Source organism: Rhipicephalus microplus, chromosome 9 (genome assembly GCF_043290135.1).
Source record: "Rhipicephalus microplus isolate Deutch F79 chromosome 9, USDA_Rmic, whole genome shotgun sequence".
NCBI lineage: Eukaryota > Metazoa > Arthropoda > Arachnida > Ixodida > Ixodidae > Rhipicephalus > Rhipicephalus microplus.
Window position 1 is genome coordinate 4,782,699 of NC_134708.1, and position 22,440 is coordinate 4,805,138.

At 45.2% G+C, this 22,440-nt stretch overlaps 3 protein-coding genes across 6 annotated transcripts in view; 1 reads left to right on the plus strand and 2 right to left on the minus strand.

Moving 5' to 3' along the window:
- Positions 1 to 22,440, minus strand: part of shot (dystonin-like protein short stop) — a 710,700-nt gene that overhangs the window by 267,453 nt on the left and 420,807 nt on the right. The gene's annotated exons all lie outside the window — the stretch shown is intronic.
- LOC142772202 (uncharacterized) lies at positions 2,515 to 6,809 on the minus strand. Its single transcript, XM_075874386.1, has 2 exons — positions 6,498 to 6,809; positions 2,515 to 2,755 (listed from the first exon to the last, which is right to left on the minus strand). The coding sequence occupies exons 1-2, from the start codon at positions 6,780 to 6,782 to the stop codon at positions 2,714 to 2,716; spliced, it is 327 nt and encodes a 108-aa protein (XP_075730501.1). The 5' UTR covers positions 6,783 to 6,809; the 3' UTR covers positions 2,515 to 2,713.
- Positions 9,581 to 22,440, plus strand: part of LOC119163364 (cytosolic 10-formyltetrahydrofolate dehydrogenase) — a 44,237-nt gene continuing 31,377 nt past the window's right edge. Inside the window, exons 1-3 of one of the 2 annotated variants that reach the window (XM_037415347.2) lie at positions 9,581 to 9,812; positions 18,591 to 18,748; positions 20,456 to 20,613. In XM_037415347.2, coding sequence (XP_037271244.2) covers positions 18,622 to 18,748; positions 20,456 to 20,613 — 285 coding nt within the window. In that variant the 5' untranslated portion in view covers positions 9,581 to 9,812; positions 18,591 to 18,621. Of the gene's footprint in view, positions 9,813 to 15,678; positions 15,837 to 18,590; positions 18,749 to 20,455; positions 20,614 to 22,440 lie in introns of those variants that run through there. The other variant, XM_075874382.1, reaches the window with a different exon arrangement.

The following is a 22,440-nucleotide window of genomic DNA, read 5'->3' on the forward strand; positions in this document are numbered from 1 at the left end:
GAGCTAGAGGGTGTTAAATGGGATATAACAGTGAGGTTAGGAGGACAGATGAGGCCTATACGGTGCTACAGAATGGGAACGTCCTTTGCTATCGGGGCCTGGCTGACAGAAGAGAACTGGGAGTGGGGTTCCTAATTCACAGAAACATAGCTGGCAACATAGAGGAATACTATAGCATTAATGAAAGAATGGTAGGTATCGTAACTAAACTGAATAAGAGATACAAGATGAAGGTGGTACAGGCTTACGCGCCTACATCCAGCCATGATGACGCTTTAGTTGAAAGCTTTTATGAAGATGTGGAATCGGCAATGAGTAAGGTAAAAACACAGTATACAATACTGATGGGAGACCTTAATGCAAAGGTAGGGAAGAAGCAGGCTGGAGACCAGGCAGTAGGAGATTATGGCATCGGTACTAGAAACGCCAGAGGAGAGCTACTAGTAGAATTCGCAGAACGCAATAATTTACGGATTTTGAATACCTTCTACCGAAAACGAGGAAACCGCAAGTGGACATGGAGGAGCCCTAATGGCGAAAATAAGAACGAAATAGACTTTGTAATGAGTGCACACCCAGGCATCGTGCAGGATGTGGAAGTGGTTGGCAAGGTACGATGCAGTGACCATAGAATGAATGGTACGGTCTCTAATTCGCCTAGACTTGAGAAAGGAACGGCAGAAACTGATACGCAAAAAGCCAATCAATGAGCTAGCACTGAGAGGGAAAGTACAGGAATTCAGAGTCTCGCTTCAGAACAGGTATTCGGCTCTTAGTGAGGAAACCAACCTTAGCATAGATACAATGAATGATAATCTGACGAGTATCATTACGGAGTGTGCAGTGCAAGTTGGAGGCAGCGTAGTTAGACAGGACACTGGCAAGCTTTCCCAGGAAATGAAGAATCTCATTAAGAAGCGTCAAATCATGAAAGTCTCAAGTACAACAAACAAAATAGAACTAGCAGAGCTTTCGAAGTTGATTAATAGGCGTAAGGTGTTAATAGATGTAAGAAGGTATAACATGGAGAGAATTGAACACGCTCTGAAAAAACGGAGGAAGCGTCAAAGCAGTGAAGAGGAAACTTGGAATAGGCGAAAATCGGATGTATGCACTAAGGGACAAAGAAGGCAAACTAACTACCAATATGGATACGATAGTTAAAATAGCGGCGGAGTTTTACAGAGATCTGTACAGTAGCCGGGACAACCACGACTTTAATACGACAAGAACTAGCAGTAACCCAGATGACACCCCACCAGTAATAATAGAAGACGCCAGAAAAGCTTTGGAGAGCATGCAAAGAGGTAAAGCTGCTGGTGAGGATCAGGTAACATCAGATTTGCTGAAAGATGGCGGACAGATTGTGTTAGAAAAACTAGCCACCCTGTTTACGAGGTGTCTCCTGACGGGAAGAGTACCAGAGTCTTGGAAGAACGCTAACATCATCTTAATAGATAAGAAAGGAGATGACAAGGATTTGAAGAACTACAGGCCGATTAGCTTGCTCTCTGTAGTATACAAGCTATTTACAAAAGTAATTGCTAACAGAGTAAAGAAAACATTAGAATTCAATCTACCAAAGGAACAAGCAGGATTTCGAACAGGCTACTCAACAATCGACCACATTCATACTATCAATCAGGTAATAGAGAAATGCTCAGAGTATAACCAACCACTATACGTAGCCTTCATAGATTACGAGAAGGCGTTTGATTCAGTAGAAATACCAGCCGTCATGCAGACACTGCGGAATCAGGGCGTCGATGAAGTATATATAAACATCCTGCAAGAAATCTACAGGGGATCAACTGCTACCATAGTGCTTCATAAAGAAAGCAACAGAATACCAATCAAGAAGGGTGTAAGGCAGAGGGACACAATCTCCCCAATGCTATTTACCGCGTGCTTACGGGAGGTTTTCAGAAGCCTAGAACGGGAACAGTTAGAGATAAGAGTTAATGGAGAGTACCTTAGTAACCTGCGCTTTGCCGATGACATTGCATTGCTGAGTAACTCAAGGGACGAATTGCAACTCATGATTACGGAGTTAGACAAGGAGAGCAGAAAGTTGGGTCTTAAAATGAATCTGCAGAAAACGAAAGTAATGTACAACAACCTCAGAAAAGAGCAGCGCTTCGAGATAGGTAATAGTGCACTTCAAGTTGTAAAAGACTATGTCTACTTAGGGCAGGTAATAATCGCGGAGCCGAACCACGAGATTGAAGTAACTAGAAGAATAAGAATGGGATGGAGCACATTTGGCAGGCACTCTCAAATTATGACAGGTAGATTGCCACTATCCCTCAAGAGAAAGGTATATAAGGGCTGTATCTTGCCGGTACTTAGCTACGGAGCAGAAACCTTGAGACTTACAAAGAGGGTTCAGCTTAAATTGAGGACGACGCAGCGAGCAATGGAAAGAAAAATGGTAGGTGTAACCTCAAGAGACAAGAAGAGAGCAGAGTGGATTAGGGAACAAACGGGGGTTAAGGATATCATAGCTGAAATTTATTTATTTTATTTTATTTAGGAGAATACTGCCAGTCTGAATGCCAGACTTTGGGCAGGGGTGGGCGGTACAATGAACACAAATGCAGGAAGTACAAAAAAATATTGAACAGATTATACAGTGGTACAAAAAAAAGGAACGCGTTGATTCACATAGAAAGGAAACTGGAAATGCAGTCCACAATTGCCGTGCCATACAAGGCTATACTGAAAACTGCACGAAAGTAGTGCTCAGCAGGTTTTGCTGTGTGGAAAAAAAAAAAAAAAAAAAAAGTTCAAGTACAAGAATAGTCAGCAACAATTCAAAAAGTACATCCGGGCATGTTAGTTACAAGCGTGGCAAATTGTAAGGCAAATATTTTGTCTAAAATGGGCACAAGAACAAAGGCACTGTAAAGGAAATGGGAGTGTAGCTATCAGAAAGATGGAGCAGGTAACGCACGGAGAAATGATTTCAGATCGACACTTTCCAGAGCCTCTGGTGGCAATTTGTTCCACTCGTTGATTGCGCGGGGAAAAAAGGAGTACCTATATATGTTAGTATGACAGAGAAGCTCATCAATTCTTTTAGGGTGGGAGGAGCGCGTTTCGCGGCGCAAAATTGGTTTAATGTAATTGGTTTTCCGAATTGCTAGCTTGTCATTATATATGAGGTAGAACAACTTCATTCTTTCATGGTAACGTCTCCATTGCAAAGTTTTCAGCTTAGCGCTTTCCAAAAGAGCTGATGGAGATGTGTCGTGTCGGTAGGCATTAAACACGAACCGTACAGATTTTCGCTGTATTGATTCAAGTTTATCAATGTTAGCTTGTGTGTGGGGGTCCCATACAGGCGACGCGTATTCAAGTAATGGTATTACGTACGTTTTATATGCGAGTAGCTTAGTCTCGCGGGTTGCTTTAGCTAGCGTCCTTCGTAAATAACCTAGTTTTCTCAAAGCCTTTTTTTCAATGTAAGCTATGTGATCGTTCCACCTTAAATCAGATGTGATTACAAGGCCAAGGTACGTATATTGCGAAACGAATGATAAGGAGTGATTGCCTAGGTTGTATCGGAATTTTAAAGGATCTTTTTTGAGGGTTATGGTCATCGCAACAGTTTTTTTGGGGTTTATGTTCATTTGCCATTTCGTACACCAGTCTTGAATTTTAGATAAAGAATCGTTTAAAAGAAGCTGGTCGCTAGGATCATTCACTTCTTGATAAAGCACGCAGTCATCTGCGAAAAGCCTTATCTTAACTGGTATATCGCGGACAATGTCATTTATAAAAACCAAAAAGAAAAGAGGCCCCAGGACGGATCCCTGAGGTATGCCGGATTGAACTGGCGCGGATGGCGAGTTGGTTCCACCAACTGTGACGCACTGGTACCTGCAGCTCAAGTATGCTTCGATCCAGGCTAATAAAGAGTCATTTTTCAGAATCGCCTTGAATTTGATTAGAAGCTTACGGTGTGACACGCGGTCAAACGCTTTCTCAAAGTCTAGAAATAATATATCAATTTGGCTTTGTTTGTCCAGACCAGAGGCAAGGTCATGTACCATTTCGAGTAGCTGCGTAACCGTCGATAAGCCGCGTCGGAAGCCATGCTGGCGACTGTCTATTATGTTGTTGCTTTCGATAAACGCGGAAAGGTGCTTGAATATTATGTGTTCCAGAACTTTAACACATGCGCATAACAACGATATTGGTCTGTACGCGGAAGGTATGTACTGGTTTGCCTTTTTTGGTATGGGAGTTATTTTGGCGTAACGCCAGTCATGAGGAAGTTCTGCTCGAGAAAGAGATTTCCGAAAGATTAGGTTTAGGTACTTAGAACACCATTCTGCGTAGCGCACCAGAAAAGCATTAGGTATGTTGTCGATCCCACTAGATTTCTTATCATCTAACTTGAGCAGAAGGGAAAATACGCCCTCTTCATCTATTTCTATATTGTCAATCGGTGGCAAATCACCAAACAAAAGAAATTCAGGTTCCGTGCCATTATCATCAGTGAAAACTGAACAGAAGTATTCATTGAGTATGCGCGCTGTTTCTGAGCTGTTAGTCACCGCATTGCCGTCTAAGACAAGAGTAGGTGCCGATTTTTTATTTGGTGACAGATACCTCCAAAATTTCGCCGGGGACGAAGAAATAAACTTTTTTAGTTGCACGTTTTGATAATGAGCTTTAGCGTCAGCAATACAGTTTTTAAGCTGCAATCTCAGTGCGCAAACCAAGTTGCTTGTGGACGCTTCGTTGCGCCGTTTCAGTTTTTGTTTTACTTTTTTAAGTCTTCGTCCCAAGCGTACTATCTCTTTGGTTATCCAGGGGTTAGTGTTCCGTATTATTTTACGCTTACGTGGTACAAATTCGTCAATGCACTTTGTCACAAGGTTTTTGAAAAAGTTCCACAGGTGATTAACCGAGTGCTTATCCGACTCGTAGAGGGATACAAAGTGTGCGAAAGAGCTGTCTAGTACGTCAAGTACGTCAACATCACTTGCACGTGCAAACACAGGAACAAAAGTTTCTCGCTTTGTCACCTTGTGGATACAGCTTAATTGCATATCCAGGCATACAATTTTGTGGTCCGATATACCCTCTAAGATTCGGATAGTTGGATTTCGCTGTAATACCCTGTGGTTGACCAAGAATAGATCCAAGACTGATTGTTTGGTACCTTGGACTCGAGTAGGTGCATGAACAAGTTGTGTTAAATCATGAAACAACACAAGATCAAGAATATGTTCAGCCTCATTTGAAAGCGCATAGGGAAAGTCATTGTCCCAGGCAACGTGGGGAACGTTAAAGTCTCCAACAAGCATTAGATTACTGGAGTGATTTCTATAAGGCAATAAAAAGTTATTAAGCCTTTCGTAGAAAGATATGTCTGAACTAGGGGGCCTATAGAAACCGCCAATTATCAATGCACATTCTTTCAAGATAACCTTCACGACAACACATTCGATTCCTATGATGTCGGGCAGTCTCAACAACTCCAGCGAGTCCTTGAATATAATCGCAACTCCGCCACCACGCGTATCTCTATCGTTTCGAAGGATGCAGTAACCCGAGGGTGTAATTTCGTAATCACCAATGTCGCTGTTAAGCCATGTTTCTGTGATTACTATAATTTCTGGATTGTGCGCGATGACTATGCTTTCCAAATCGGTTGTTTTATTTACGATGCTGCGAGCATTAATGTTTAGGCAAGTAAAACTTTCTGTGTGACTGTGTGGTCACGCATCTTTTTGCCTTGCCCTAGATCGGCGTTTTGAAACTGATACTCTAGTCATTTGTTCGTCGTCCCATTCAAATAGCTCATCATCAATTCTAATTTTATCGTGCACGAGTCTGACTTTCTTTCCCGATTTGCGTAGGTCAGCCGTGCTATCCCAGAGCTGTTTTCTTATTTGCCTAGTGGCAGCGGAGAAGTCTTCAGACACTGACATGCGCTTTCCTTTTAGCTTAAAACAGTTTTGTAGAACGGTTATTTTTTCACGATGGTCGAACAATTTCAGTATCACAGGGCGAGGTTTATTTGGTTGGCGACGCCCCATTCTGTGTAATCTTTCTACTGAGTGTACTTCTACTCCCAAAGTATCTTTAAAAAGCTCAGTAACGACCTTCTCGCTTAGGACAACGGTTGATTCATTCTCGCTTTCCGGAATACCAAATACCACAAGGTTGTTGCGTCTGCTTCGGTCTTCTAAATCCACAAGCCTTTTTTCAAGGCACTGCACAGTTTTTTCGATTTTGTCAACTTTTTGCAGCTTGGATTCAATGGCGTTTAGCCTTTCTTGTATAAGTTTCTGACCATCAAGTAATTGTTTGAGAAGTTCCGCGGTACTAGGTCCGGGATTGAGCTCTACGTCTCCGCACAACATTAGCAAAGACCGTACAAGATCCCATGTATTCACAAAAAAAGCATGTAGACAGCTTGGGCACGTCAGCTGTATAAAACAACGATTGCTTGTTTTAACTGAGGAGTAATCGACACCAACCTGTACAAAGAACAGGAATGGGTTTGACATGACGCCGTTCCGATGCCAGCCGACGTGCCCACTGCGCGGGTGTTGCTGCAGCCGTCCTTTTATAGCCATAGTCGATGCAGTCGAGGCGCCATCATGCGGTGTAGAAAGATTCAGCACGTGCGGTTCTTGGTCATGGGTAAGCTGCTGATACGGGAGCGTGATGGCATTTATCTTCGTCTGCGTAGTCGATGCGCTGGCCGCCGTAGACACCACAGGCAGGAATACCTGTACAAAGAACAGGAATGGGTTTGACATGACGCCGTTCCGATGCCAGCCGACGTGCCCACACCAAGAAGAAGAAACGGACATGGGCCGTACATGTAGCGCGTAGGCACGATAACCACTGGTCGTTAAGGGTAACTAATACCCCTGTCACACGGGCACCCGTGAAGACCGTTCAACTCCCTCGTCTTTACGACAACGAAGATGCGGTCGGTGTCACACGGCCACCCTTACGCAAACGAAGGTGAACGGAGCATTTCGCAAAGGACGTTCAACGATCTCCCTTCGCAGCGAAACGAGGTACTCTCGTCCTCAGCAGTCTAGAGGTCAGAGAAAAATTTCGAGCACTAAGTGGCCGCAGTGAAATAATAATACATTTTAGCAATATTAAACGTTTTTTTGTCGCAGTACTCATTCACAACGCGTGTTTGTTTAGAATATTTACACCCGCCAGAGTTCACTTACTCTCAACACCGATGCCCTACACACCGTGCCTCGCGAGTCGGGCCGGCCGGCGCCAGCCGATCAACGTCATTACCAGCGCAATATCGCACCACTTCCTCACGTCGTCCGCTGTGTCACTCATGGCTGAAGAACACAAATTGTGCGCTCACGAGGCAAGGAAGCATAAGAACTTTCGTACCGGGCATGTACACAGGCAACAAAACAACTAAGAGCACAATGTGGCCAGCGTCACTAGCAGCATTGCTACATTTAGCAAATGCGTTTTTATTTTAAATTATTTTTAATGGTTTGTTAGTCGCATACCTATTTAATAGTGCTTTTTTGTAAAAACCGCATAACGAGGATTCACAAAAAAATCAATAGGGATCAAATTAGAATACTTATCCGAAAATCAAACAGCGCCAGCTGAGCCCCCTCGCGGCAACTGTTACAACCTTATCATTCCCGTGTGACACTGCCACAACTCCTTCTCCGTCGAACCCCCTAGGGGAGATTTACGTTGAAGGTGTTCAACGGAGTTTGGTGGTGGCCGTGTGACAGGGGTATAACTGGATTCCCAGAGAAGGCAAGCTGGTTAGAGGGAGACAGAAGGTTAAGTGGGCAGATGAGATTAAGAAGTTTGCGGGTATAAATTGGCAGCAGCAAGCACAGGACCGGGTTAACTGGCGGAACATGGGAGAGGCCTTTGTCCTGCAGTGGACGTAGACAGGCTGATGATGATGATGATGATATTACTCCACAAAAATGCACACATAGGCCTGATCTAGTAGTACGCATTGAAGTGACGCTGCCTTCGCATGACGTAATGATCTCATGCTCGTCACCACGTCTTGAACAAGATTTCTGCGTGCTCATGAAACCGTGCACGCTGGTTCCAGGCCACCAAGATTTGAGCGACGTGATTTTTTTCTATGTTTTGTCACAGAAATCTTGCATGCTGATATTTGCATAGAGTTATGGCTATTTGGCACGGCCGTGCATATGCGCAGGGACGTTTTCGGTCACTTGTCTTGACTTGTGCTGAGAGAGTAACGAGTAACGTATTTGTAACGCAACCCGTTACAAATACAGGGAAGCTGTATAAAGCCGTATCGTCTCATTGTAACGGCTTGTTATGTCAAAAATAGTTGTAAAGAATAAACGTGGTTAAGCAACTCCTGGGGAAGCAGAACAACGACAGCATGCACAAGTCACTAGTATGGCTACCGGCATCGCTATCAATTCTCAGCATTCCTGGACAAAAGGGCACATCCGTGTTGAGAACTTTTCCAATCGAAAAATAATGCTTTTAAAATCAACGTAGCAATAGCCACGTTATTATTTTGGGAATAACTACAGCAGCTGCAAACACTACGAAGGGTAATCTTTCTGTCGCGCCGGAAAAAAAATCGCGTGAAAAAAATCAGGGGGCCTAAGGCCAACGTTATAAACGAGTAACGTTGGCCAGCTGCCGACCATTGTGTGCAGCAGTGCTCCAGATTATCAAGAAGCTTACTTTGCCCCGCGACACACTTTGCCGCGGATATATTCTTTGTGATTATCCGAGAAAAGACAGATGCTTTAGTGCCCTCTCTTTGCTTTGTTCGCGACCCTACAGTCGGTGGATTGGCGTTTCAATCATGCCTTCACTCCAATGTCCTACCTCAAGCGATTTTGGCTTTGCTTGGAGGCTCATTCTTTCCGTCGGTCAGCCATTGTAGCAGGCTGTGTCGTTTTTGTTCAGTGTGTCTGAGTTACGAAATCTTAAGAACACCCACCGATATTGGGTTCACGCACGTGCGGAGTGGTGTAGAGCCGCAGCAGCATTGTAACATAACAATTCAGGGATGTCGCCGGACACCAGCGTATCTAGCGGGGGTTCAACCTTACCTCCGAAACATATACTTTGCATGCATGGGCACTCACAAGCACACGTACTGTAAGGGCCGGACCACAGGCGTGTACTCTAGAAGAACTTCTTCCTGCAGGCGAGTTGGTGCGTAAGTTTGCTGAACATGTCACTGGGGGCGCAAAGTTCGAAGCATGGAGACGGAAAAGAAAGAAAGACAAACTAGCGCCTACTACCAAGCGCTCATCTGTCCTTCTTCCTGTTACATCTTCAAGTTGAAAAGGTTGCGCCGCCACCGACATGTTCTTGTAGACATGGCGACGCGTCCTCCCCTCTTGACGGCGCGCAGCTTTGCTCGCCCTCTCTTGATAGGGCGCTGAGGCGCTGCAACGCAAACGTGTGGTCAGCCCCTGGGGTGGTTGAACCCGTGAACCGGAGTTGAGGGATGTCTCGTATAACTCCCCCGGCCTTGTTTGAGCAGCAGTAACATATCGTACTGTATATGCGAAAGACGCGCCAGAACTTTCACCTCGACGGCGCTGCAGTTCGAACTGTGCACGTGTCCTTGTTCGGCGACGCCGTCTGGCCATGCGATTTGGTGGCCCCGCCTTTGATGAGGAAGTAAGCACCGCATAATCGCAGCCCTCGTTTCTTTCGGGCGCTTTTTTTCGCCGCCACCCGAAGTGAGCAGAGGGAAGCTTGCCGGACCGGTCCCCTGCCCGTCTGCTGCCAGTCGTGCTCCAGCTCTTCTCGGTGTCGACTCCGACCAAGTAAGCCGGCTTCTTTTTCCCCCCATAGCATGCACAGCCTGTAGTTCTTATCCTGCCAGATGTAACACATATTCTCAAGCAACATTACGAATGCAATATTTCGGCCGGATAGCTGGAATCTTTATTCAAGTGATGTAAGGTTAGACTATATATATATATATATATATATATATATATATATATATATATATATATATATATATATATATATATATATATATATATATATATATATATATATATGTGTGTGTGTGTGTGTGTGTGTGTGTGTGTTGCGCCGCAAGTTGACACCCCCTCTGAAGACGCACGCCGCTTCGTGCACACCAGCTGACTTGTATAGCGCGCAATACTACGCGAGTGTCGCCGCACGACGCGCCTAAGAGGAGCGGCTCGCAGATTGAGCGGGACGGCGGGTACTCGCAAGAAGTCGACGAGGGTCGTACTTGGCAGCGCATGCGACAACGCTTGCGAAAAGCTGTGTGCCACGAATTGACGGGTTCGCCCTAAATAGATAGTTGTTTTAGCAGCAAGCGCCGTGTCTGTGCGCTACTATATATTATATTACAGATTGTATGAAAGTCTGTAGGGACCTTATACTCAAGGCTTGCAGTGCCGCCATAAGCATGCGCAGGTTTATATTAGAAAAGACAAGCTTCCCCACTGCTCCACCCAACGTTGGCTCCACCCTCCATATTTCACCATTAAGTCGAATCCTAAACGAAACAGACTTAGTAGCGGATGCAAAAAGGAAAAATAGGCGATTGCGTGCTTCTCACAGCGGCCTTCAAATGATCAGCGGCTTTGTAAGCGCGAAAGTGTGGCACAGTTCTTGGAATATGTGCAACATCAGAGCGGTTCTCGGCAGTCATTATTGTAAAAAGAATGACTCTTTACTGTCTGACTATCAGTGCAGTTATTAATACACTCCAAACAATACGATTCAGTGTCTGCTGTTTGTTTTAATATTGCAGTAAAATAATTCACTCTGCCTAATTTTGGTTCTCATCGGATGTTCCGAAAGCCGCATGGTGAATACTTCGTGTCTCTAGAGCACATTGCCAGGTTATTGATTATTTTTTTGTGTGTGTTAGCGGCTTCAGTCGTGCCTGTTTAAAATAAAGGCGATATCTTCCAAGTCCGCGTAGTTACACATATATGCATATAGGTGGTCAAAATTTCCGTATCATCCGACAGGGCATGCTCGTAATCATACGAAGGTTCGAACTCGCAGAACGACACCAGATATTAATGAAATGAATGCCTGTTCGTTGAAGCTTCTCTACAGTGTTAGAACAACAGAACTATTTCAACGTTTCAACATCTCTCTATAGATCACAGTTAAAGCGACGCTAAAGAGAAAGAATAAGTTAGTTTAGACTGATAAACAATACAGGAAGGTTCACTTTAAAATTTCCGGCTGCAACCTTCGATGTTGACATCACGGATTTCAAAGTGCTTTTTCGTATTTTGGTCGATCTAGCTTGAGGAGAAGTTCCTTAAACCCGGTGTATTAAACCTCTGGATGCCGCTAGAGCCCGTGACGTCACGACAATTGGTGTGGGGACTTCAGCATGGTTTACGTGCACCACCTGGGTTTTCTTTCTGAGCTTTTCCTTGTCTCCTCGCAGCGAGCGTGGCACTTTTGGTATCGTGAAAGAGTAACTTACCAATACGAGAAAAAGAAAATATGTTTTTTTTCTCTTTAGTGTACCTTCAAGTGGGACGTGCTACTCACGTGTGTATGCTCCCGCATGCGGTTAGATTGAGAACATACTCTAACTAATTGTTTTACTTCACGCAAATTATTAGTGATCCCCACGGAAAAGCTTTATATGCGCAATTCAGGAGCAAGCGTTCTTTAAAAACACCTTCAGCATACATCGTTCCGTATACCTGTGTCACGGCTGCACTCGCAATAAAGTGTACCTTCGACGGAATGTTATTCAGCAGGCTTCACCACGTCCTTGTGTATAAAGCTGCCGTTCACCTTTAACGAACTCATTGTGACCCACAAACAATGTTGCTCTGAAGGACCACGCCACGAGAATATGTCGGTAAAACTGATCTGCTCAACGTGTTGCCGATGGTGAACTATAATTGCCCTAGTTTAACGTATTTTCGGAGTTTCTCGGGCAGCCTTGGTATAGTGACACGATTCTATTATTAGTACGCTTCGCTCGTCATCGACCAGCGAAAAATGTGCGCGATATAAAGTGACATTCTTCCGAAAACTTGAATATTTCTTTGAATAAGATTAAAGGTGCTGCAATCTTCGGGTAGGGTCATCAATCCCTGCGCAAGCATTCCTGTTTTCCATTAATGCTTTTTTTCTGTCGTTTCCCATTCGTTCGTTGCGTGGACGCGCTTTGCCATGTCACGTGGTACACTGTCGACAACGTCAGAGCAGAGTCGTCTACCTAGAGGGCCAACGTCACTGCATTGCCGCGTGCGTAGGGCCATTCATACGCGCACGCCATGCCCTCATTCTCTGGGCGCGCGCCCGCAAATGGAAAGGGGAGCAACGTTCATCTTGAAATTTCACCTATTTCCGCGGTGCGTAGCGTTGCAAATTTTGGCAGATGTGATCATGAACGCCTCATCTACGCATTGCGCTTGTCAGCTCAAAATTGTCAATCCTGATGAGTGGCCCTTTAATGGAGAAGAAATAAATGCTGGTCTTGTTCTGCTGTCATCACAAACGTATAGAAGCCGCAGCTTTTCGACTCTATTCAAGGTTTTCCTAAATAAATAAATACATAAATAAATAAATAAATTAGATGGAGCGATCATAAATACCAGTCAATGTGAAATGTAAGGAAAGGCACGAGGGCACCGATGCATGATATCAGTGAAGACGCGCTTAGAAACTTAAATGAATTGTGTTAAATAAGTCTCACTGGTACTCATACACTGATTCATCGACAGCAGGATGGTACTTGAGCTTTCATTAGTGTCCTGCAAGGCATGCGCAATTCCTGCTTCTGTTTATTGTAACGAAGAGCGGCGCGACAGCTGTGGGCCATGTGCTAGCCAGCGAGGAAGAAGAGGCAGAATAGAACAGCTTGCCCGGCGAACGACTGAATATCGGCACTTATTATATCCCTAGCGTCGATCCTTTTGTGACACACGTAAACTAGAAGTCGCAATTACGAGGCTGCGCTGTACGGGTGTCCAAACTAAATTTCTACCAACACAGGTCTGGTCAGGCTCTTTTTTCAATGTGCGCTTTCTGTGGTGAGCCAGAAACTGTGGACCATTACTTTTTGACATGTAGACGATTTACTACAGCTCGTAAATTCCAGTTAGAAAATCCTTTACGTGCTATTGGAATGAATTTATCCACGCCGTGATTTTGTCCTTTTCAGCAGCCACTATTTCTGGATTTGCCAGTGCGAAAGTTTGCGAGGCAGTGCGGAATCACCTGAATGAAACGAAAAGACTAACAGACTAAAATTATTCTTCTGTGTCGACATACGCATAATTTCTCTCTTTTTTTCCTTTTTAGAAAGCTAGGTTTCGATCTAGGTTATTATCTATACAAAAACTTTACAGTAAGCACAGGTCAGTGATCATCAAACATTCATTCAAAAATTTGTAACGTTTTCAATTTGTAAGTTCCTTTACTCCAAGATCGAATAATACTTTATAAGATCACTCTATTATTGGCCGATCTCCGACAGTGTGTATAAGCCACTAGTGAAGGACAACAAGAACAATAATACCCCTGTCACACGGGCACTTAAAAGTCTTTTAAGTAAGGGGTCTTTTTCCGAAAAGGAGTTCCTGATAGCAGACACACGGCACAGAGCGAACTCCTTTTCAGAAGCGGTCTTTTTCGTAAACGGCGTTCGTCGATCTCTTTTACGGCTCCGCATGAGTAGCCTCGAAACCAGTAGGCGCCAGCAATTTTCGAGTGGTGGGAAAAAAAGAGCGAATGCTTATTTTTTTGTCACCAAAACTCTTTGTAAAAACAAATTTCATATCCTGCAGAAGGTGTAATGAACTCTTTTAATGGTTATTTCCTTTTCTACTCTCGTAAGCAGCTACAACGCGTCGGCAATATCACGTGGTGACGCTCGGTCTTGCGCTGCTTTATCCTCTTCTTGGCGGCTTTTGCAGCGTCTGCCTCGCTTTCCAGAGCGAGAAGGCAGGCCGTGAGGCTTGGGATCCTCGCTTTTTCTCCCGTACGGTCAAGCATAACGTGTCGAGAGCAATCGAGAGCAGCTAAAAACAAATACGGTAAATAAAAGCATAGTGGTGCCAGACGGACTTGTGCACGTCGCTAGTTATGGGAATGCTTCCTTGTCTAGTGCAAAAAACATTTACATTGGTGTTTATTCATCTCTTAATCTTAAATTTATTTCAAGAAACGAGCAGTGCAACAAGTCTTTACTTTGTACATCGTGATACATCGTTTAATTTTCATTTCTTCGCTTTTAACTGCTAGCGCCACGCTTTCGCTAGCGTCTTCGAACGAAAACACTAAAAGGAGATCGTTGCTGCCGTGTGTCTGCGCCGCAAACACCTCTTTGTTAAAAGTCTTTCAACTTCGTAAAAGACCGCTTACTTAAAAGACTTTTTGCGCGCCCGTGTGACACAGGTATAACAAGAACACGGGTGTTGTGTCTGTGTCGCTCATACAATGGCACAGCCGTTCATTGAACCTTTACGCGACGACCTGCATGAAGAAACCGTCCTACGGAGTGGACGCACTTTCCAGCAGCCTGCAGGTCCTGCTACCGTGGCCATGGCATCCGACCTGGCCATCGCGGGTACCGAAGCCAGCGCGCTGCCTGCAGGCGTCCTTGCCAAACCACAAGGTGACTCCACTGAATTGGCTTCGCAAACCGCCTCCTTGTCCAGGAACGCCGTACACGCTCCCTAGAACTTCGCCTCAGGTACCAACCCTAGAGCAACGTCAGTACCGTCGCCAGAAGACAGGCGTAATTCCTCGCCTGTAACCGCCAGCGAACTCTGCACGGTTCTGCAGGCCATCGCACTTCGAGCCAGCGTCTTGCAGACGCCATCGTCACCTTCTCAGCAGCCTGTGCACGTACCGCGTTGCCTCCTCCGTTCATGGCTGAAATTTCTGACTTTACTGGCGTTCTTTAAGGCCCAACCGTCTGGCTGGATGAGATCCATTCGTTGGCCCGTCGACATGCTTGGACTGACGACGTGACGCTATCGCTAGCCGTTAGCCAACTGCGCGATTCCGCCAAAGCGTGGCATCAATACGATGGCTACAAGTACAACTCCTGGAGTGACTGGACTACAGCGTTCATCACGGCCTTCCTACCACTTCCATCCGCATACGACGACCATTTCATGCGCATGCGATTGCGTCAGCAGGCTCCATCGGAAGACGCCCGTAAATACGTCTGACGCCCGTATTTACGGCCGTCTGACACCCGTAAATACCCGTGAGTTAGTCCAGCTGAGTTATGAGTGAGTGCGATTGAGGAAGCGTATGGTGAATCCGAGTCTGATTGGCGAAAGTATTAGCGATTCCGTGTGAGCCTCAAGAAAAATTTATTGGGCTTGATTTTGGAGAATGAGTTCAAAGCGTAAAATATATTTCTCAATTCGGCCTGAGTGAGCTCAATTCATTTTGCCGACGTGTGCAGGCTGGAAGGGCTTTACTTGCTTGCCTTTCGCTAACAGCCTTATATACGGGCAACATGCCTCGGGAATCCCCGCATACACACCACCCTATGTCAGAAGCAACGTACTCCAAGTTGCCAGCAACTCCTCTTTCGTTTTCGCCGAAGCACTGAGCGGACGGAAGCCGCGCCGACGTCAGGCCGCTGTTTCCACGGATGGTTTACATCTCGCGTCCACGTCACGCCGAGTGGTGTGTCCCTTCCCGCAGCGCAATAAGGCACGCCGTGAGCGCATTTTGAACCAGCTGCTTCCCTTATGAGATATCTAGGGGCAACACCTATCGTGTTCCTTTACATCACCATGTGCGTCGTCCTGAATTTAGGTTGAGCCCTTTTCATAAGCCTCCAGGTTTGGCTCCATCAGGTAAGTGTCGGTAAGACGCAGCTGTTACAAACCTTCCTCTTGAGGGTTAGTGGAAGATTACCACTCATGATTTGAGAATGCTAGCCGAATCTGATCCACCCTATCCTTATAGTTATTTCACTCTCGTCGTTCGGCTCCACGGTTACTCCACGCCTGTTCTAAGTATAGGCGTATTCCTTTACAACTTTCAGTGTGTCTCCACCTATCGCAAAGCTCTGTTCTCTGCCAAAACTGTTGTACGTTATGTTAGTTTTATGATTATAATTTTCAGACCTACTGTTTTGTTTTCCGTGTCTAGTTCAGTAATTATGACTTGCAATTTGTCCCCTGAGCTACTCATCAATATAATTTCAACCAGGTTACCACGATGTAGATATGCAAAACTGAAAATTTTCGTGGGGTTATCTCTCTCTCCCGCCCTCCGGCTAAGCCTGTGGCTTCGGGTGGCTTGAAGTTGAAAGAACAATCGGCAAATGTTCAGCAGTTGCACTTCACTACTTTAACCTTTTAGGCTTGCCATTTCAAATCGGCTCACGAAGTTTGTAACCATCCTTTGTTTCATTCAGAACAAAATGAAGTCGCAAATGCGTTCGAGGCCAATAATAGGCAAATCCACCCATCATTCCTATGGTCACTGAACGATCGCAGCCCCAGAGATCCCTCTAGTTAATTTTAGGAAGCTCTATGGATCAAACATGGGAAATAATCAGCGACGTTTCGATTACTGATATTTCCAAAACCTATTTCAGCTCTGCCGGTGCTACAATATAGGCTTGCAACCCCTTCAACCGCCGTGTTGTTTCATCTGATATTGAGCGCCACTACACACTGTTTAAGCCAACACAGCACAGTGCAGGCACGCGTGCACCCGCTCAGATACGGCATGCTGGTAAATAACCAACTTGGAAAATCATTACGCATGCGCATGCATGCGGTGATATGCGTGGGGAGGCTCCAACGTTGGGGTGCCAATAAAAAAAGTAAACGGAATATATTCCAATGAAAATCACGTCAAGTGCGTGGAACAACACGATTTAGCTGCTGCTCCAGGAAGGACGGCTTTGTGACGGAGTGCTTTCTCTTTTCTTCTCTGGACTACATTGCTGAGGATGCCCCTGTCGGAGCAAGGATATGTATCACGGAAGGACGCCACCTTAACCCCTGGCAACAGTATAGTGCTGCAGCTTGCGCAACTGCCTGACACAGAACCACATCCTTTGGAACCTGTTTTTTTTTTTTTGTTCTCAAAGACTTTTCTAAAATATCGTCGCTGACGCCTTTATTATAGTATGCTCGGCAGAGACTCTACAGTCGCTGCCGACCATATACCGCATTGTGCTGGCTTTCGTCGCCAAAACACTTATCGGGTCGCCTTTTTCCCTTCGCTTGTATGATTATTGCGTTAACGTCTGTGCAAAAAAAAAAAAAAAAGTCGACATGAAAGCATTCCCTTCAAACTCGCGTTATGATGTGCCTGGAACTCATTAAGTATTAGAATAAGTATTAAAAGACTGGTGAACGCGCTTACGTCGTATGTAATACATACGGACTATATTGAGGCTTCTCTGCAGTGATCACACTACTAACGAAGCCGCAAATGAGGCTCATAACTTATTTTCATTCTTACATGTACTACTACATGTACGCTAATTATTTTTAATTTTCGTATAAGTAGAATGGTTCTGATTGCACAACTAGACTGCGTTCGGGGGTTGACGAACGAGCCAGGGGTGCCACTCCCTGGCTACACCACTGATATATCAATATTATCAACATAGCCGCGTATACGTCGCAATCAGTAGCGGTTCCAGGATGACCCCCCCCCCCCCCAGAGCAGAGGCCGTAGCGAGAGGGTAGCACATGAAGCCCGTGCCCCCCCCCCCCCCCCCCAAAAAAAAAAAAAATTCTTCACAGTAGCATAGAGAGCGCAACTCTATGCTACTGTGCAACTCTATGCAACTCTATGCTACTGTCTGTTATATCTCATTAATATTGTGTTAAAACACGGAAAAACGAGCCCTTAGGTATACATTTTTTTCCCTTATTTCATTGAACGAGGGTCTCGTACTGGCAGACTTGGTGTGTTTAGGTTGTATAAGAGGGAAAATTAATCAGCTGCCCGCTCATAATAAGTTCACGTGCTACGTGACGCCAAAACATGCGCATAAGAGTGTTTTCACACTCGCCGCTTGGCTTATAGATGGCGCTGACTGTCACTCCCACTTCTAAATTCACATATAAACCCCAAAAAGTGGATGGAGGGAAGGCCGCTGTGGTAACTCAGTGGTTAGAGCATCGAACGCGTTATTCGCAGGTCGTAGGTTCGATTCCTGCTAACGGCTGGTTATTTTTTCATCCACTTTTCTTTCTTCTTATTTACATTCCATTGGTTCTAATAACTTCCCCTGTACATTCCTTGGCATTACTGTATGTTATATCTCATTAATATTGTGTTAAAACACGGAAAAACGAGCCCTTAGGTATACATTTCTTTCCTATATATATATATATATATATATATATATATATATATATATATATATATATATATATACTTGATGGCAGAGTACTCTAGGAACCTCTTCAAGCACACCACCAGAAATCTAAGTGCGTCCTTTGCCTGGAACACTTTTGACCAATATCTCATGCTTATCTTCACTCATTGCATCCTCCTTTGTCTTGAACAAAGTGATGCAACCTGGAATAGGTGATGTCACACATTAAGCATCTTGTTTATATATGTCGCGCGTACAGCGCAGCGAGGACTCCGTATACCCTGACAACCATGAGGATCGCCATCATCGGCCAGAGTGCTTTCGCCAGCGAGGTGCTGAAGCTTCTGCAGAAGAACGGACACGACATCGTGGGCGTCTTCACCGTGCCCGACAAGGATGGCCGAGAAGACGCCCTGGGTGAGTCTTATTCCCCTGTCGAACCTTGGGACGTATGTGACGTCACATTTCGTGGAATATTTTCGGACGAGTATGCGATTTTTTTTTTTGGCGGGGGGAGGGGGGAGATTCACGTAGATGTCACTATAAGTTGAGTAGACGGTCTCTCCAGAATGCAGCTTACTGACTAATTAGTCACCGTTAAAATCCATACCTTCTGATAGCGCTACTGAAACACGCCGACGGCAAGGGTCTCCATTTCTGACGAAACCTCCGCGCGCGTTTTCATCGCGATGCTCAGTTTAAATTATTCTGCCTAGCTGTGTACAACGCATGAGTTTGAGAGACGTCGTTCACTTATTAGTGTAAAGATTACAGGGTAATATACAGACCAATAAGTTTGCAATGAAACAAATCACTAGAGGAAACTACATGGGTGCTTCAAGTGTGTGGCGTTTTCAGAATCGCGAGTTGAGCTTGCAGGAGGGTGTTCATCGTACAATAACTTACAACAACGCAACACAGTGGGGGGGGGGGGGGAGTAGTGGGATTTAATCAATTTTCGTGGCGTAATCCCGTTTACGATAGGCCACCGCTTTATGGCGACAAGGTGCTTGAAACACACGTGTAGAGAGAAAGAAGATGATGTGGGCATACTCCTGTTCCAGGTTGGGTGCCCAGCACCTCCACCACTCTGCAACGTGGTTTATTGGTGACAGGTAGCCCTTCACCGGAAGCTTTACAGGCGTTAAGAACACAACCAGGTTAGAAAAAGGCGGCGCTAACCTGTCCGGAATCACAGTCATCGCACCAACAGCTCGGCTCCTCTAGCTTAGGTCATGACCCACTGCGGCACATGATCTTCTTCCTCTCTACTCACGTTTATTTCCATAATACGCGCGTGACTTACTATACGGATCCAACAACTGATCAGTGTTAGAAAAAATATGCATGCGTAGTATGAGACCCGGACACGATCGATAAGAATGACGACAGTCTACGGTGGCTGGATAATTAGGCGGCTATTTGAGTGCGCACTCTTTTAGGGCAATATTGGATCGGTGCTTACCGGAGAGCCACGAAAGAATGTTCAGAATTGAATATTACTTATGTGCTCTATAAAATTTTGGAACTGGAACATACCGTTTCACCCCTCAGTACAGGTTGGCTATAGCAAGGAAAAATAAAATAAAAATAAATGATCTTTCAGCCTGTTATATTTATTTTGTTTGTTCATTTATTACAACCTTAAGGGCTAGAACATATAAAAGAGAGAGTGATTACAATAAATGAACGAAAAACATAAAAGCAGATAGAACATTCATTACAAAGGCTTGTGACTTTAGTTTTGGCTAAACTTTAACAAAGGCATATAACGCGTTCCCACTCAAATGATAAACAATAACAAACATGCACTAAGGTAACATACGTAGCCCAGAATAACCAAATGCTCTTGCTATGCACAAGCAAAGTAAAAACAGAGGAGGAGAGTCCGTTTATACAGTCTTGGTTAAACCTGCAAACAAATGATTATCATAAATTGATACGATGTTATCAGGAAGGTGGTTTTCCTCAGATAATTATCAAAGAATAACTGACCTTATTTATCCCTGTCTAAAGCTTATTGGCGCACTCCCTATGACACCCCCAATGTCTTATTTATTTGCACGTGAGCTGTCCTATAGATGGACAACGACCGGCTGATAACGATTATTGTGATCATTGCAGCGACCACGGCGTCGGCGTGTGGCGTGAATCGCGTGCTGAAGCTCGGCCGCTGGCGATCCAAGGGCGGCGGCGTGCTGCCCGAGGTGATGTGCGCCTACGAGGAGGTCCAGGCCGAGCTGAACGTGCTTCCTTTCTGCAGCCAGTTCATACCGATGGAGGTACCACCGCTTGGCCCCCCTTGAAACACACAGCTGCGCTCGGTGTGGAAATGCATCGTATCCGCTGCGGCTAATGTTAATGTAGCCGACGCTTGGACGGGGCGAACATTCTCGTGTGTGTCTATGAAACTGTGCTGCAATGGCCGGCAAGCGGTCGCTTATCGGATTCAGCATGTAGCGGTGGCGCGGAGAGGTAGGAGGATACAAAAAGAGAAGGCTGTGCACTCTAAAAAGACGACTAAAATGTTTCTATAGTGCGCACACTCTACTTTCTTTGTACAGTCTGCATTCGCACTCAAAAAGTAAAGGAAGAAAGAAAGAAAGAAAGAGAGAAAGAAAGAAAGAAAATTGAATTAAAGGAAAAGTTACTCGTCCAAGCATCCGTTTTAGGAATTTCGTACCTAGTAGCCTTCTTCAGATCATGTCTGACCTTGTAGACCTTTTTTACGGAAAGGAGGATTTTCTCCTTTCTGGGGAAGAGGTCAGAGCAGACCACGGCGGCGCTAGGGAGCCTTGAGTGAAGAAAAGGCCAATACGGCGCCACTCGTGGTCTTCCATGCCCCCGTTCCATCACGTCCCGATTCACGACGTATTGAATTGTACAGGGCGAAAGACGAAGAGAGGGGTTCGTCGTCCTGTATTTTGCGCAGCACAATTCGATACGTTTTGAATCACTAGCCCGGCTGTCTGTTCTGTTGGCGAATCCGGAGTGCTGATTTTCAGTTTTCTGTCTCAAAGATTAGACAACGGCATTAAAGACCGTCTCTTCACAGTCCTTTCTCTACGTTTTAAGCATCACATATTTAGAAAACGCATTCGCACCGTCTAGCCTAAGAGCAAGTCTTCATGAAAATAAACAGCGAAATAAATGAACAACAAACAGCGTCCTTTTATTTTTCGGAAATGTGAACCATATGGCTCGCCCAATCATCCGTTTCAAACAAGGTCTGTTATGTGAAATCGATTTCGACAGCCTAGATTTCTTTAACGTGTGCCTAAATCCAAGTGAACGGGCTCTTCTTGCTTTTATACAATGGAAACAAGGCCCCCCATGACTAAGAATAAAATTCGAATCCTAGCACTTAGGGGTGCGACACTCATCACCGCGGTTGCGTCACCCCTATAAGTACACTAGTCGCCTGTCTGGCTTGCACACTCTGCATTCGTTAGTGTTCTGTCGAGAATCGCGACTACTGCTTGAACGTAAGCTTCGCAAGTCCCTCCAAGTTTTGTTCGGCTGGCCCGAGCTGAATACTGCTTCCAGGAGGCAATCGGCCCAACATAGCTTGTTGTAACATGAGTCATCGTCCGTTTCGATCCAATTAGCTATCGCCGTGGATCGGCTGTTTTCGTTTACCGTCAACACAGCCCTGCGTAAGCAAAGTTGAACGATTCACCCTCATGTCGCACCTCTCGCATTGGTCATTACGTGCAGCCTCACAGCGACGTGTCTTTCACATCTAGTCTCTGATTTTATTTTTTAGCATTATTTTCTTGACAGAAGCAAATAGCAGCGTCGTGCAGCATCAACAAAGTCCACGCGCGTGTCTTAAAGGACCACTCACCACCCTAGTAACTTCAAAGGCGAAGGGGGGGGGGGGGATTTTTTTCATTTTCTTCGTGCACGCGATGCGTACTGCTCGCCCCTTAGTTCTTAAAAGGACGTGAACAATGTCAGCACTAAGCCTATCAGTATTTCACGCTCCTCAGCTACACGCTGTTATCGCCGTTGGCACTGTTGTAAACACACAAACACAAAATGTCGCCATCAGCTATACCACGCTGAATGCGCCGGTTCTCGTCCGATCGCCGAAACCACCCCGCCGC